This window comes from Pholis gunnellus, assembly GCF_910591455.1.
Source record: "Pholis gunnellus genome assembly, chromosome: 3".
NCBI lineage: Eukaryota > Metazoa > Chordata > Actinopteri > Perciformes > Pholidae > Pholis > Pholis gunnellus.
The window spans coordinates 11,727,098-11,743,291 of NC_136529.1; the positions used below are offsets into that span (position 1 = coordinate 11,727,098).

The window sequence follows — 16,194 nt, forward strand, 5'->3', positions numbered from 1 at the left end:
ATAGCAGACATGCAAAGTTGGCAACTAGCCGGTCAACATGGTGGAGCATTTAGTAGTTCAAGAGACAGATATTTCCATCAGGACGTGTTCTAAGCAAAAACTAAACGAAAATGACAGTTGACTTGCTTTCATCAAGTGTCCATAATCACAAGTCCACATTCATGCTAATGCTTCTCTGTCCACTAGTTGTACACATATAGAAACTGTTTGCTAAACCGTTTGTCATATGAACGTTGTATGGTTTTATGTATGTGATAATAATAATATTATATGATAATATGGGATCAATGTATGCTATATAAACTTACCTGCATAGATCTGTGAAAGGTGTTCTTAACAGCCGCTCTTTTTTCACTGACTTTTCAGTGTGATGATATCTTGATAGTCATTCTGTATTGTTCTTCCTTATTCATCTGTTGATTATTCTATTGCTCTTCAGATTACATCACCGAGTTTCCCAGTGGTGGTGAAGATTGGACACGCCCACTCTGGAATGGGAAAGGTAATGTTGACCTCCTGCAGTATTTGTGATCAGATGATGGTACGGGCATCAAACGGTTTTGTCTTGTTTGAATGGAAGACACATTCACGTGTCAGTAAAGTGGGGCAAATGGCGAAATGTTGGACTGAAGCCCACCCTTTGACTGTTGCATCATGTGACAAATTTCCATCAGGAAGTGCTTTAATACCCTTCTGTGTGCTTAGATATAGTTGAACGGTTTACTCTAAGCACCATCAGGTCTGGAACCCCATCGTTTGTAATGTGTTTTCTGACATGCACTACCAGATAAAGGACCAGTGTGCAAGATTTAGTGTCATCTCATGTTGAGGTTGCAGCTTGCAACCAACTGAACACCCCTCCACTCACCCCTTCCTCTACCAGAATCTAGAGAACCTACAGTCGCCTTCAGGTAATGCAGAAATGCAAAAGGCTCTCTCAAGAGTCAGTGTTTGGTTTGTCTGTTCTGGGCTACTGTAGAAACATGGCAGCGCAACATGGCGGACTCAGTGAAGAAAACCCGCTCCCCATGTAGATTTAAATGCCTCATTCTAAGGAAAAACACCACATTTTTAGTTTCAGGTGATTTTACACGAATGAAAACAGACGTCTGGGGAGAGGTTATGTGTTCGTTCGTATCCGAGTCCATTGGTCCATGACTGAGTGACTGAGTGAGTGTGCCCCTCTGTGTCTGTCCATGGCTGCTTTTCAGCAAACTGCATATTATTAAGCGGTGCCAAGTTATGGCTGCATGCTCAAGGATCTCTCGTGCTTGCAGTGACTTACACTTTGTAAAAACACCTTTTATTACCTGTTTTATACTGCCTTTGACTGCCGGCCGGCTCCTCACTTCCTACTCTTAACCGGCCCCCGGCTGGTAGGGACGACTAGTGATAACACAGCTGAAGGCATCGCTGACCCCCAGCCGCTGCTCTGCGGCCAGAGACAAAGTGGGGCAGAAACAATTTCAACACTGTTATCGTTTTGGACGGTGTGTTTGGCTAACAGCTAACAGAACTACCAGTGCACACACTGCCGTACCTCGCCGCCACTCAGCCGCAGCTAAGCGGGCTTACAACTTGGGGAAGTTTTCCTTTGTGTTTTGGCACGATTGTATGAAGTGTATTATACGACGGCTTTGAGTCCATTATTATGCTTGTATAAGGTTAGTACCGCTTGTTTTTGAGTTTGAATGAAGTCGGTTTGACGACACTTTAAAGACAGCAGTCTTTGCAGACACACCTACTGAGTGCACCTTTATAGTTATGAATCTTATATTCCATTTCTGCCAATAAATCCCCCTAAATCCTCACACTGGTCCTTTAATATCTGCCCTCTGTTCTTCCTTTTATCTGTCTTTCTCAATCCTTTCCTCCTCTCATGACTGCAGCACATCCTTTTCTCCTCGTTCTCCCTCAGTCGTTTTTTTCTCTCCTCTCATTGTGCTGGTATTGATCGACAGCTGTGTTAATATTTTCTGGGTGAGATCAGAGTGAAGTGTTTAGCCTCTCTCCATCACTCCTCATCGATCCTCCACACGTCATTCCCTTGGACGGCTCAATCTGATATCTGATATGTTATTGTCCTCTGGCTCTGTCTAACCGGGCCGCCGCCTGTCAGCCTGTTCCTTTTTGCCCTCCTTTATCTTAACATCTCATCTCCTACACACCTGTGTTGTGCTACAGATGTCTCTTGTATCTGTTTCACTGATCTATTTGAAGAAAGACACCTTTCTTTATGATAAATACTGTACAAAATAGTTTCCACCTTGCTTTGACACTCACGTCTCGCTTACGTTCCACTCAGTGGGTACTCCCAGTTATGGTGCATACAATACAATACTGTTGATGAGCTTATTCTAAAAATGATAACATTTAACGAGAAATTATTTCTGTATTGAAAAATAAGACATAAAGCCTAGCTTTACCTTAAATACATGTGTTTCTTATGTGTTGTTCCTCTGTAGGTCAAAGTGGACAATGTGAGTGACTTCCAGGACATTGCAAGTGTGGTGGCCATCACTCAGACCTACTGCACCACGGAGCCATTTATAGACGCCAAGTACGACATCAGGGTCCAGAAAATCGGAGCTGACTACAAAGCATACATGTGAGTGTTGTTCTTATTTAGGATTTTTCTTTTATGTAGGCTACTATTTGTTTTCATGTGTGGTACTGTACAAGATGAACATTGTGAGTTTGAAACATAGAATAGAGCGTAAACCTGGCAAAGTGAAATGTAAAGTCCTCATTTAACCCTTTGATGCATAAATGTGTCCCTACATACCTTTGGTCTTCAGCAGCCTGCCACCTATACAATGCAGATCAAGCCATATGTTTAAAACCTATTGCTTGGAAACTTTTTCATATTACTAACAACAAGACACAAAAAACAAAAAAATATAAAAAATGATATTTGCATTTAAGTGTAGCAATTTCATCTTACACATAGGCTACTGAAACATCTCATAGACTGGCACCTACCAAACTCTGTGATTTGTGATTACTGCGCTGACCACACAGTAATCAAATCACAGTTGATTTTTGATGGACAAATGTGTTTTTGTGGGAGTTCCTCAGCTGAAGTGGTTCTGTCTCTTGAACAATCAGAGAATTATATAGCATTCATCAGTTGTGGCGTCTCTTTCCTTTTCCCAATCCATGACCACAACAGCTGAAGGCCAAGCTTTTCTAGCAAAGTGCAACACTTGTAAGATCTTCTGGCTTCACAAGTTGGAAATTTGGCCATGACTTGATTGCATGTTTAAAGCAGTACGGTTGAAGCAGTTGAGGTGGCTATGTAAGGTTCCTTCATTAGTCTTCATTTCTCTTGGGACCTCTATTTGGACCGTTATTTGACCCTTGTCCCATTCAGAGCCCTGCTTTTAAAATTTCAGATTCTTAAATCGCACAAAGACAACTTCATCAGTAATCCTCCTAATTTCTAGTCACCAAAACACTCAAATAGCAAAGAATATGCTGCCATGCACTATACCTGACCTCGGGGTGCTGCACCATAATGTGAGAGTGTGCTAATTTTATTTCACAATTGTTTTCATCTTTGTGTCTTTATTTATTCATAGTAACAGTGAGCCACAGCGCCATGAGGAGGGAAAACATGACAAATGCTTTAACTTGCATCCACAAACAAAAAATTTAACACTCTTACACACCTTATGTCTCTAGCAATCCTTTACAGGATTACTTTTTAATTAATGAAGACATTTCAACACTAGAACGTTGTTATAAACAAATAGCTTGAGGATTACCAGGGAGTTAAGTGCTTAACTGAATGAATTAGACAGGGTGTGTGTTATAGTCCTGGATTCGTTGTGTGTAAACCTGTACATCTACTGTAAAACAAACCAAAGTAACGAGTCAATTTACCCGGAGTCTAATCAGCCTGATAACCTGCAGCTGTGCATGTTGCCTGCATACTGGCTTATTACCTGACAGCTTGGGCTGTCACCCCACCCCTCCTGCTACAGCGTCGTCGAAGTCTCTCTTCCCTCTATTTACAATTTCTACAAGTGAAAGTATGTAATGATTTAACGCCCAATTTCCTCTTGTTTTCCAGGCGAACATCCATCTCTGGTAATTGGAAGAGCAACACCGGATCAGCCATGTTGGAACAAGTAGCCATGACTGACAAGTGAGCGCCGCATCAGCATTAGTGACGCTCAGGCTGTCCTCGTGTCGCACATGTCACAGTTAGTCACAATGTGCTCTCATAGCGGATTCATTGAGCTGAAACCAGTTCACATGAGTAAACACACTGATGTTTGGAAATCAGTTTTAGTTTGTAGTGGCATTTATTTTTCCTTTGGCGAAGGACATGTTCTGCTTTTTTACATTGAGCTGCTCTGCTCATGGCTACTGCAAAGCATGTATTTTGACCTTTCACAGCAGGTGTGAATAAATACATTAATAATGTATGCTGGCTCACTTGCAAGGCTTGCAGAGACACCAAAAATGAAACAGAGCAGCCATAAATGTTAAATTACAACAGTTTCTTTTCTGTTTGTCAAAACAGTGCAACTGTGATAAAGGTCTTTTGTCAGATATAAGAGAATTGAGTGTTGTTGTTGCACCAATGTCTGTGTGGAACACCACTGAAAGAATAGCTACAAATTGATACATAAATACTGAATACCTGAATTATGCAACACAGTGCAAAGTAGTATATTTCTCTGCTGTAGTACAGTCCCATTATCAATGTGGGTGTAATTATTGATGTGCCTGTATCTGCCCTGGTTTTATTGTGTTCAGTTTTCCAGACAGCAAGTCAATGGAGCCCTTTACACCCAAGCCAGCAGCAGCAGCACCTTTATGGGCTTCTGCCGGCCCAGCCCCGAGCTAGAGAGGCTCTGTAACAGGTTTACAGTGGGGTTTACAGCCCTCAAGAGCAACATTGGCTCTGACTTACAGCGCCAAAGTGATACATAAGTCAATATTATTGAAAAAGCAGTGTGCTGTGTGCTCGAACAAAACTTAATTTGTTTTACTTTGGTAAGCAAGATGGTGTAAAGCAGGACACGTTATCTTTTCACTCCCAGTTCTTTATACAAACAATTTAATTATTAAATACCTGCAACTGTTGTTGACCTCTAATAGCAACTCAGCAAAACAGTTATTGTACATATAGTAGTGGTACTCTATTTGTTGTACCTAATCTAACTTCTCTATGTGACAGGTATAAGCTGTGGGTTGATACCTGCTCAGAAATCTGCGGAGGACTGGATATCTGCGCCGTCAAAGCCATCTGTGGCAAGGATGGTAATGACTACATTACTGAGGTGAGGAAAATGCATAAAGAAGGGAGGGAGAGAGAGCGACAGAGGGATGGATGGAAACTCAAAATGATCTGTCTATCGCTGTAACAGTTCACAAGGCAGTAAATACAATAAGTCACATAACTCTTATTTTGCAGCTGCCATATTATCACTGCATAACGTTCACCATGTTCAGCCTGGGGCAGTTTTATTGGAATACTAATGAAGGTCTTTGAGTCTTAAATTCCGCACGTCTGGCCTAATTTTCACTGCTAGCGCCTGATATTATCTGGCTGGGAATAAACTGATTGAATCTAATCTGAATACACATCATGAGTTTGATAACCAACATCTGGTGATTTTTTCAGGGTAAGTATGGCTATCCTCTATCGTCCACGTATCTCAGTATTTATTCTCTTCAGCTACAATTTCCTCCCACTTGTCTTTCACTTTCCAGTAAACGTTCAGCATATTGGTTTCATGTTGTAGACTTCAGTCTTGAAGTCATGACCACAATGGTTGTGAGTAGCACATCATTGTTGGAGTGTGCTTTGCTGTAATGATACCTTTCCTAAAAGTCAAGTGGTCACGTCTCAGTATGGAACATTGCTAAATACTCCATCTGATTCCATCATTGTCACTGAAGAAACAGTTAAGAAAAGAGCTTTCAAGGACTGTGGGAGATTACACAGAACATATGGTGTTATAAAGATTGGAACTATTAAACTGAGCAGTGGGGAAGCTTTTACCCACCTATTACAGTTCTGGCCCGAGGCAACCAAAAGCAAGACCCAAATGCACTGTGACACAGCTGGTCATGTGGTGGATAACCAGCTTATTGCCCAAAGTTGTAACATGGAGCTGGTGTGCATGTGACTTGACAGGTTTAGGGGTCACATGCACAGACTATTCAGTTTCAGACTCAGACAGAGTGGGTAGCTCTGGAAGTAGGAGCAGAAGCAGGATTGAGCTGTTGAGTGACCAAGATTTGTGCCAGCTCGAGGAGCAACTTGACGAGCCAGGGTTTGTAGGACACAAGATGGAGTGCTGTAGAGAGAGCTGCTTCTATGTGGTTGGCAGTAAGTACAGAGCCACTGAGTGGTGTGGGTCATCTCAGCCCCCGCATCCATGGGAAAAGCTGGGTCAGCCGGGTCCATTTTTGGCAAAATTGTGGATTTCAAATGCAGACAGTGATACTGCACATATGGATAAAGACAGTCGATAAACACGCTCAGAGTTGGTCATGAATTTGCAGTCAACACTTTGAAGTAGGCTGACTGTCAGAATGAAATATTTAGTAGTTTGGTTTGGAGGTCGATTAGATACTAAAGTGGGAAAGATGTGAAAAACATGTCTCCCCATGAGTCATCTCCACTGGAAAAGTGTTTTGTTTTTTACAGTGATGCGGTTGTTGCCCTAATATCGCCGTCTGTCTTATTTAGCACCAGCCTGACAAAATAAAAACATTTGGGTTACTGAAAATAACGATGATGACCACAATTTGAAATGCCATAATTGCCATTCACATATAAACATATATTTTAAAAGATAACCTTTCTGACAGTATCCCCAAAAAGCCTACAAGGCTTGTCATTAAAAAAGGCACACAATTTCTAATGCCCGTGTCCTCTTTGTCCAGGTTGTGGGTTCATCTATGCAGCTGATTGGTGATCACCAGGCAGAGGACCGCCAGCTCATCTCAGAGGTGGTGCTGGCGAAGCTGAGCCAAGCTCTGGCTACCAGGTCATCTAGTGCTTCCCGCTCACCTGCCCGCTCCCCTCAAGGCCAGAAGCCAACGACTGTGCAGCCCCAACAGGTAGAGAATGATGAATGAAACCCATGTATTTATAATGGATGTCCCAAAATGAATAGCTACAATGGCACATGCTCATACATAATTTGCTTCAGTTGTCCTTGTGTATATAAAGAGAGGCAAATTCAGTTATTGTCTGCAGGAAAATCACTTTTCAGTTTACCAGAACCCGCTTAACCATGTTTGCCTTCTCTCTCTCTCTCTCTCTCTCTCTCTCTCTCTCTCTCTCTCTCTCTCTCTCTCTCTCTCTCTCTCTCTCTCTCTCTCTCTCTCTGTTTTACTTTCTTTCTGTCATTCTCCCACCCCCTCCCTGTCCCTCAGGGTGCTGCCCTTAAGGAAGGACTGTCAGATCCGAACAGGACCTCCGGCCAGCGCCCTCAACCTCAAGGTTGTCTGAACACTGTTGTCCATTGTAATACAAGTGTTGCCAGTGTAGGCCCAAAGCAAGTCTAGGAAACAGTCTCTGAATCAGTGATGGTACAGTTCACTCTCAGACCTCTTAAGAGATTTTATCCAGTATTTGAAAAATGTCTCACTCAAAGTAAACACTGCCATTAGAGAATAACTCAACGGGAACAGTTTTCTTAACTAGAAGAATTTGTTTAGAATAAAAATGAAAATGAAACTAAGATACAACCTGTTAATTAGAAATGCCGGTAGGCGCATTTGGTTGCCTTTGACAGAGCCAGGCTAGCTGTTTCCCCCTGTTCCCAGTCTTTGTGCTAAGCTAAGCTAACTAGATGATGTGCTGTAGTTATATATTTACCATACAGACATGAGAGTGGTATCAATCATCTCCTCAACTTCATGGCAAGAAAATGAATGCATTTCCCAAAATGTCAAACTATAACCTTCAGAGTAAGAGCAGTTTGTATTTGATCTGCATCCGTATCTCTGTTCCTTGAAGGTAACATTGTGTGAGAAAAGAGAAAGACCTTGTCTCTGTTTAAGTTACAAGCAAATGTACAGTACAGCGCATTTAGCCAGCCTGTTAAGTTTAACTGCAACCATAGTGTCTGTGTTAGTGTGGTGAAGTGTGTGCTCAGGGCAGATGTGTTCAAACTAAATGTGACAACTAAAAGCAGTGGTAACAGCATGTAAAAAAAAACGGTAAATTAACAAAGCCATTATTATTGTACTGTCAATGTGTAAATGTGTGCATGTTTGTTCATTATCTTGAATTCCGTTTTTTTTCTCATTTTGCATGAATGTGGAAAATGTTGGTGTTCCTTATGTGTGTGTGTGTGTGTGTGTGTGTGTGTGTGTGTGTGTGTGTGTGTGTGTGTGTGTGTGTGTGTGTGTGTGTGTGTGCTGGTTGTTTTTTTATATTCGACAGGAATTGTTAGAGTCTCGTGCAGTGCCCATTCAAAACAAGCCTGTTCAGAACGGGGCGAATGCTTAGGCCTGTGGTGAACAACTTCGCTCCGACACTACGGTTCCTTGGGAACTCGGCAATACAAGTTGCGTCACAGACCGAAGTTGCAGCAACTAACGGTCGGAAACAGTGAAATATACTGTAGTTCATGGTAAAGACTCCAGGGGCTCACTTTACCGCACTTTACCCAACTAAAAGAGGCCCTAACAGCGACACATTCATTATGGTGTTTAAATACGAGAAACTCACTGTACCCTTACTACTTAGCATACATACACTTAGCAAGGTAATAATAGGTTATGAAGTAGAGCAAGGGATTACTTAGCAAATGTTATTTTCCGGTGGTAATGCTAGTGTTTTAAGTTAGTATCAAGTCTTACACCACGGGGGGGGAAAACACACCCACGTAGCGGCTTAGTCACGGTCACATCGGTGAAAACGCTGCGGTTCAATTCTGCTTCCCGTTGACCATCCGCTCGTGTTGACTCAATGAGCCGCGGTCTGCCCGCTGCGGACGACATGCTGGACTCAGTCTGCAGAGCCATGAAGCCCCGCCCCCGCTGCTGAACAGAGCGCTTTTCACGTGTTTATTAGAAGTTTAATAAAATTGATCATGTTGCGACAAAAGCGCTCCCTAGTTACCGGAGCAGTGTGAAGTAGATCAGATGAGTGGTTCAGGCAGGCAGACAGATGAACATGTTTCTACAGATCGGCTGCGTTTCCGTCTTACTGAATAAAGCTTCACTTTTGAATCCATTTTTATCTTTAAATTCTGTACATTGTTTTGGTGTGCATCAGTTAATGGTACACGCAGAGATTCTTTCTTCTGTCAAGCTACAAAGCCCCCATTGCAGGATCTGAATGTTTTGTGGATAACTGCTGGGTGTTGTCTTTTGTTATAAATGTAACTTTCATAACTCTTTGTTATAAGTGGCTTTATACTCTACGGTACACAATACATGTTTCTTGTCAATTATAAAACCTTCTTATGGGATTAATGAAGAGTTTCAAGGAAAATAAGCATTGTTTCTTTCTTTGCATGTTAATTTCCTAATTTGCTTGGATCCAAATCACTGAATTAGTGATCTTTATACACAATGTGACTACAGATATTAATCTGTTCTCTGTCTCAATCTTTCATGAGTGATAAACAAACAAACACATGATAAATACCAATTTGTTGGCATCGTTGGCAAGTGACTAATATAATGCGTGGCGTGGAGTGTGTGCTTTAGTAATTCAAGGTTTTGTATCCAAGCAAATTGTTACTCTGTTGTCCTATACAAGTTAAATATGTTTGTACAAATGGTATTTTCTTTGGTTTTTATGTGTCGTGAGTCCCAAGCAACCATTGGGATGCTTTGTGACAAATTAAAACGTAAGCCAGTCACTGGAGCGGCCTGACAGTAAAGACTCTCTGAGATTGTCTGGGATGAATTTTCATGAAGGTTTTGTAGTGATCATTTATATAATGTCATTAAAGTCCAAAATCTAAATGTATATAGTACTAATCGACAACTCATAACACTAATTAATATACATTTTCCAAGCTGTCTTTAAATAACATATCATTTACACACCCAGCTATAATCCTGCTGCGTCCTGGAAAATGAATTATCAGCCACTGGAAACTCATCCCTGCCCCGTCACTTCCTACTCCGCATGTGGAATCCTTTGTTTCTTTTGTGCTGCATGATGGGTAGCTTTGCTGCATGTGTTTGAGTCACTGAGTTGTTTGAGGCCAGTATCCTTTTTGTGGTTGTATCATATCTCCTTTTGTTGTTTACTTTACTTCATTCTCATGTTTTCCCCTTTGATTATTATTACTATATATTTTTTTTTTAGCCACACTACCTCCGAATGGTCACATGTATTATTGTGCATAAAAGCAAGAAACACTTGGCATGATAGGCTCGTCACCACACCTTCTCTTAGCCGTTGATCTGCCGCCCCCTGCTGGTCATTGCGGTCCAAACATTCAGAGCCTGCTTCGCCCCAGTCTGTTCTTGACAGATGAGTTGGTCAGGGATTCTAGGAATGCAAGAGGTTGTTATGCGAATGGGCATGTCCAGACTCAAGCTCGTTATCGGTATCATGTTGTGCTTTGGTCTTAAGTGAGTGTTGCAGGCGCCTGGTTTTCTTACTGCTGCACTAAGAGACATGGTGCTATATCTAAGAAATAATGATGCTTCTTGATGTATTTCCTTTACTTCTCCTTTTGCTTTTTTGCTTGTCTTGCCATGTGTTGTATAACCATGGAACTATAATCTAACGTAATTATATTTGAATCTTTTAGGTGCCCCAGTGAAATCACAGAGTGTGGAGTCATCATCAGAGTCAGCTAAGAGAGCATCTGAACCGGTACCAAAGCCCAGCCAGGCCCAAAAACCTGGTCCAGGTCCAGCTCAGACTCAGAAGGGCCCAGTCCAGAGGGCCGCCTCAGTCACAAGGCCTCCAGTGCCGAGGCCTCCCCCCCCAATGATGAGAGCCACATCCGTCGCAAAGTCAGCCCCAGATTCTGCTTCCACCCCAGCCAAAGCTTCACCATCATCCCCAGCGAAAGCAGCTGCGCCTGCAGCTCCAGGCTCTCCCCCAACCAAAGCAGCAGCAGCAGCAGCAGCAGCAGCCTCAGCTCCCGTCCCAGCTTCTCCCTCAGCCTCAGCTCCTACCACAGAGCAGCCCAAGCCCCAGCCTCAGGGCTCCCCAACCCCAGCTCCTGGCAAACCAAAAGAGCTGCCCCCCAAACCCGCACCACCTGCAAAGCCCATCCCTCCGATGCGCAGGAATTCAAAGCCGCAGCTCCAGCCAAAGCCGCAAACCCCTCCTCCTCCCCTCAAAGCTTCACCCAAACCCCAGCCCGCAGCCCCTGCCTCAGCACTCACTCAGGCCTCAGATACTGCCGCGTCCCCAGCACAGGTTCAGTCCCCAGCCAAAGTCAGCCAGTCCCCGCCCAATGTCCAGTCTCCAGCTAAGGCTCAGCCCCAGGCCAAACCGGCCTCTCCCCTCCAAAGCCCTGATTCTGTACCGGCTGAAGCTGCCGCGGCCCCCGCTGAGGGAGAGGCCCCTGAGGAAGAACAGCCAGGATCCCAGCAAAAGGCCCATCCTCTGCTGAAGTAAGAGCCGCACTATCGACACACTGTTGATAATGCAAAGACGTGCATTTCAATGGGCCATTCTTTGTGTTTAGGATACAGAAGTAAATGTCTAAATCCATTCTTCTGTAGAAAGGTAATATATGGAATTCCAATCGTCCAATTAATTATCAATAGAAGTTTTGTTTTAATGGTGTTATTTTAGTGTGTCGGTCGAAGTGGTAGTTGCTGAAATGATTAAATTAACACTTTATTTTAATCCTCCCTATTTAGCATTGATACGCAGTATATACATATTTAATAATGTAGTTATTACTGTCTATATGGTCTGTTGTGTTTATTGGTGTATTTGTCACAACGTTAACTATTGCATGTTCATATACTGCATATGTTTGATAAATAGGGTGGTTAAAGTACAATGTTAACATTTTGGAATGTTTTCAAAGATCGTTGCACAAATATTGTGTTTGTGAACTTTTTTGCCCTCCATATTTCCCTGTTTGTCTTCATCCTTACTCTTCCATCTAACTCTTCCTCCTTCATTCCTCCCTGCATCCCATCCTACCTTGCCTACCTACTCTCCCTCTTGCCCTCCCCTCTCTCTTTTTCCTTCCCCCTCCCCTCCCAGTAAGTCCCAGTCCCTGACCAATGCCTTCAACGCCTTCAGCGACTCCACTTTCTTCCGCGGGGTCTCAACCACCGGAGGCGACGGCCAAGACGAGGCGAAAGCCGAGACCATTCGCAACCTCCGAAAGTCCTTCGCCAGCCTTTTCTCTGACTAGACACAGGCTAACCGTAGTCAGCCCCTTATTGATTCTGCCCCCCCCCCCCCACCCTTTTACCGTTAGCCAGTGATGACTTGATTGACATTAAATGTGAACCAGTCTGAGATTAAACTTTGTGTGTTAACTGTACTGTATTCCCTCCGTCCCCGTCCCTCCTCTCCTCCATCCTCAGCTTCTCTGTGTGAGTAACAGTGAGGCCTCCTGGGTAGGACGTTCAGTGACTGAAGCTGTGCCAGAATAATTGGACCGAAGGAGTTACGTCATTGATATCGGCCATACAGCAGATCAGAGAAGAATAGAATACAATAGAATAGAATATCAAGATATTTATTTTTCCCAGAGCACACTTTAATGAACTCTTTATGAAGTATATAAAAGTAGAATATTCAAGACTTTAGATGGGATGTACATTCAGTATATATATTTATTTATATATATATATATATACAGTATATGAATACAAACAAATATAACTATAAAGGGAGATAAGCCAATGATAAAACAAAATCTAGTAGCACTTTCCAATCCACCTCTGTCAGTGACATAACTCTTTCATTCAGTGGCTGGATTTATACATATTTTAAAAAAATAGTCAGATAGTTGACATTTGATGGTTTCCCCTCCAGTGAATCAATTTTGGTCCGTAAGTGAAACTACGTGCGTCAAGAAAACTACTTCTTGAAGAATTCGTTCCTGTGTAAATCCAGCTGTTGTGTCTCTGGTCCTTGGCTACGGACTACTGAGCTCGTCAGTGCTGCCCCCCTTTTTTTGTCTACAAGCCTTGAAGTTCATTGTCGTGTGAGGGAGTCGGAAATATGTGTATGTTCATCCGTGTTCAATTGTTATGCATGGCTCCTCCAAGTGGTTCGGTGTGACTTTTGGAGAAGAAGGGAGCTCTATCAGTGTTGAGTTTCGCACTCCGTCGCCTCTCCCTCTCCCTCTCTCTCTCTCTCTCTCTCTCTCTCTCTCTCTCTCTCTCTCTCTCTCTCTCTCTCTCTCTCTCTCTCTCTCTCTCTCTAGATGTTGTAGCCTTATTGTGAACATGTTTTCAATTCAGCTACGTGTTAGCTGTGCAGACCTGGATCGATTACGTCTGGAAATTCATTCATTTACGTTAAGTGTTTGATTAAGTCGGGCAAGGATTGCAACTGTTGTTAGCAGCTTTGGGATCAGGCCGATTGTGCCCCACACTGAATAAATCAATCCTAAATAGTGACTGAATGCTTTTCACAGAGTAAACAGATTCATGTCTGTAGCTGTGACTGGTGATTTCTTGTTTCACCTCTGTGTAGATCTTTCAACGGTATTGTAATTTGTTGATTATTCTCATGAAAAGACATTGAGACAGTAGTGCAATAACACCTCGACATGACTGTTGAGCGCTGTCACCCTATTATAGATATAAATATGACCGTACATACAGGACCTGTGTATCTGTTAAATACCTAACTCTTACATTCCCTTTAAGATTTCTTTCAGTCGCAACTTTCCAGGTTGCTGCAGTCAGACGCTGGGCTCCAGATTAATATGCCATTTTAAACTGTTGGTTTCCGTGATTGATCCTGTTTGTGTTGTGGGACTGAATTTAAGGCAACCTGGAATGAACCCAGTACCTCGGCTGGTCAGTTTCAGTTGAGCTGCTGCATTTCAAGTTCATACGTGTAAGAAAAAGAAATAAAAATCTCAACACCGCATCAACCTGTCTGCTTATACATTTCCAGTACTATGTTGCAAGTAAACTATAACATATTGTATTTTGTATGTATGTAAGTGTCATCTCAGGAGTTTATTTTTTGTAATATATTGATTGATTTGTTGTTTGTTGACGCTCCATATTTATGGTACAGTATATATTGTTTGTTTTGCATTGTGTTTTTATTTGTAACGCGATACTGCTTTGCATGATCTGGTGACTGATGACGGTTTTTTTCTGTACAGATAAATAATAAAGATGTGGTTCTGTCATTCCACTTATTCACCAAGTAAGATTCATGCTGATGTCTGCGCCTTTTGTTTCAGGGACAACGTTTTCTTCAAAGAGCCACATAGATTTCACACATTAATTAAGATCAGTTGATCCGTCATGTTACAAACCGGGAGCATGGAAAGATACTACTACTTACCAACCAGGGAGGGTATAAGGTAAAGATCCTATTAAGTTGCATTGTGGGAAATGTAGGATTCTGTGTTTTTGGAGCTTGATCCATTCCAGAAACAAAAAGTCAGGATATGTCGGACTCTACTGCTTCAGTTTTGATTCTTTTTTGCTGAATCTCTCTTTCACAAGTCCCTTTAAACTTAATGGACTGAATCACTTGAGTACCCAATGAATTTATATAGCAAATACGTGTAGCTGCTATTAATGCTAAAAACTGCATGTTGAGACTGCAATGAGACATTTAGCGATATGAGACCTCTTACGGGTCTAAAAAATATAAGTCACAGAAAAAGCATAATTCAACTATGTGTCTGCTAAGCTGTTGGCTAGAGGTGAGGACTACAGCTGCCTCTCCATGTCAGTCTTATACACATCTTTAGGTGTCATGATTGGATAAGTAGGATACAGTACATAAAGTATCTCAGAAGTAAGAATTTCGGTGAGGCTTAAAGACCGTTTGTATTATAAACTGAGGGTTTTTGCTCAGACGTTTAGAGTGTCTATTTTCATTTTCAGACATTCTGTGATGACTATGAGTGTGTTGACAGAATCAATATAATTATGCCATTATTGACCCAACTGCATAATGGCTTTTAAAGTACAGGCCATACAGTATATTTAAGATCTAAGGTCACTGATTTACTGAGGTTGAACTGACACCAGGTAGGTCTATACTTGTAATGTCTGTGTGCATGTGTGAGGCTGTTTCTGCTCGTTGTAGCTGCTTGTCGAGCTCTCTGAGACAAACTCGTGATTTCGGGCCATACAAAATTGATTTCCTCCCAATGAAGTCATCAGATCTTTTATTTGACAGCAACACTGGTGTATTGTAATGCTTTATTGAGGCCAAATGGCGAGTTCACAGTGTAAGGTTAGTGACAGCTCTGTTTGCTCTGTGTTCTTGCTCAAGGGCACATCAGCAGGGCAGGTGGAGGATGCCTTGAATGGGTTTCCTCCTGCTTAGAAATATTCTGTGCAACTACAAAGGCAACAATGACTTTGTAGTCATAGAACAAACTTGAAGTTCAGTCCAAAAATTAGTGATTGTTGCTACTTTCTCGCCATTTAGCTGCAATGTCACAGTTTTGACTAACTCACCAGGTACTTCATTGATATTATAGAGGGGGGAAAGGGAACATCGTACTTTAAGTCTTACAAAGTCTAACACAACCATAAAATCATTTAAAATTATCCTTTTATTACAGATATTGTTTGACTGATCTGTTGCTGTTGTGGCAATTCACCTCGGAGCTGACTTCATATATTTAAATGATGGGATATTGGCTCATCAAGACTTGATCCGAGCAGAATATAGCAGCTTGTTGTGAAAGTCCTGTGGCGTCAACAAGCCATTTTCAAGGAGTTGTGAATATTTGTTAAACTTTCAGACCTACAGTCTCATGCTCCTTAATAGAGTCATGGGGTGAACTACCTGCACTTAGCCAGCAGATGGCACTACATACATGTGGAAATGTTCTGTATTGGTACAGAATACAGAATTGGTCATGCCATGTTTGCTCTACCTCAGGTTCATGTACTTGGGGCCCTCCGCTTGGGCTGACTAGAACCAATGCTTCCAGTCACTATAAAAGCTGCCATCTTAGACCTCTCGGAGAGACTGCCATCCACATCTAATTAGCTCTTTTTGCACTTGAATTGGTATATTCTTTGGGAATAAATCAGTTAATTTAAGTGCATTAT

The 16,194-nt window shown here is 42.2% G+C and overlaps 1 protein-coding gene across 1 annotated transcript in view; it reads left to right on the forward strand.

Annotated features, from left to right (window-relative positions):
* syn2b (synapsin IIb) overlaps positions 1-12,332 on the forward strand; it is a gene marked incomplete at both ends in the record, with an annotated part of 67,855 nt that extends 55,523 nt beyond the window's left edge. The window contains 8 exons of the mRNA XM_079184159.1: positions 440-502; positions 2,466-2,608; positions 4,076-4,150; positions 5,192-5,294; positions 6,910-7,086; positions 7,405-7,471; positions 10,755-11,571; positions 12,179-12,332. Of these exons, the coding sequence (XP_079040285.1) occupies positions 440-502; positions 2,466-2,608; positions 4,076-4,150; positions 5,192-5,294; positions 6,910-7,086; positions 7,405-7,471; positions 10,755-11,571; positions 12,179-12,332 (1,599 nt within the window). The remainder of the gene's footprint in view (positions 1-439; positions 503-2,465; positions 2,609-4,075; positions 4,151-5,191; positions 5,295-6,909; positions 7,087-7,404; positions 7,472-10,754; positions 11,572-12,178) is intronic.
* Between the last annotated feature and the right edge of the window lie 3,862 nt (positions 12,333-16,194).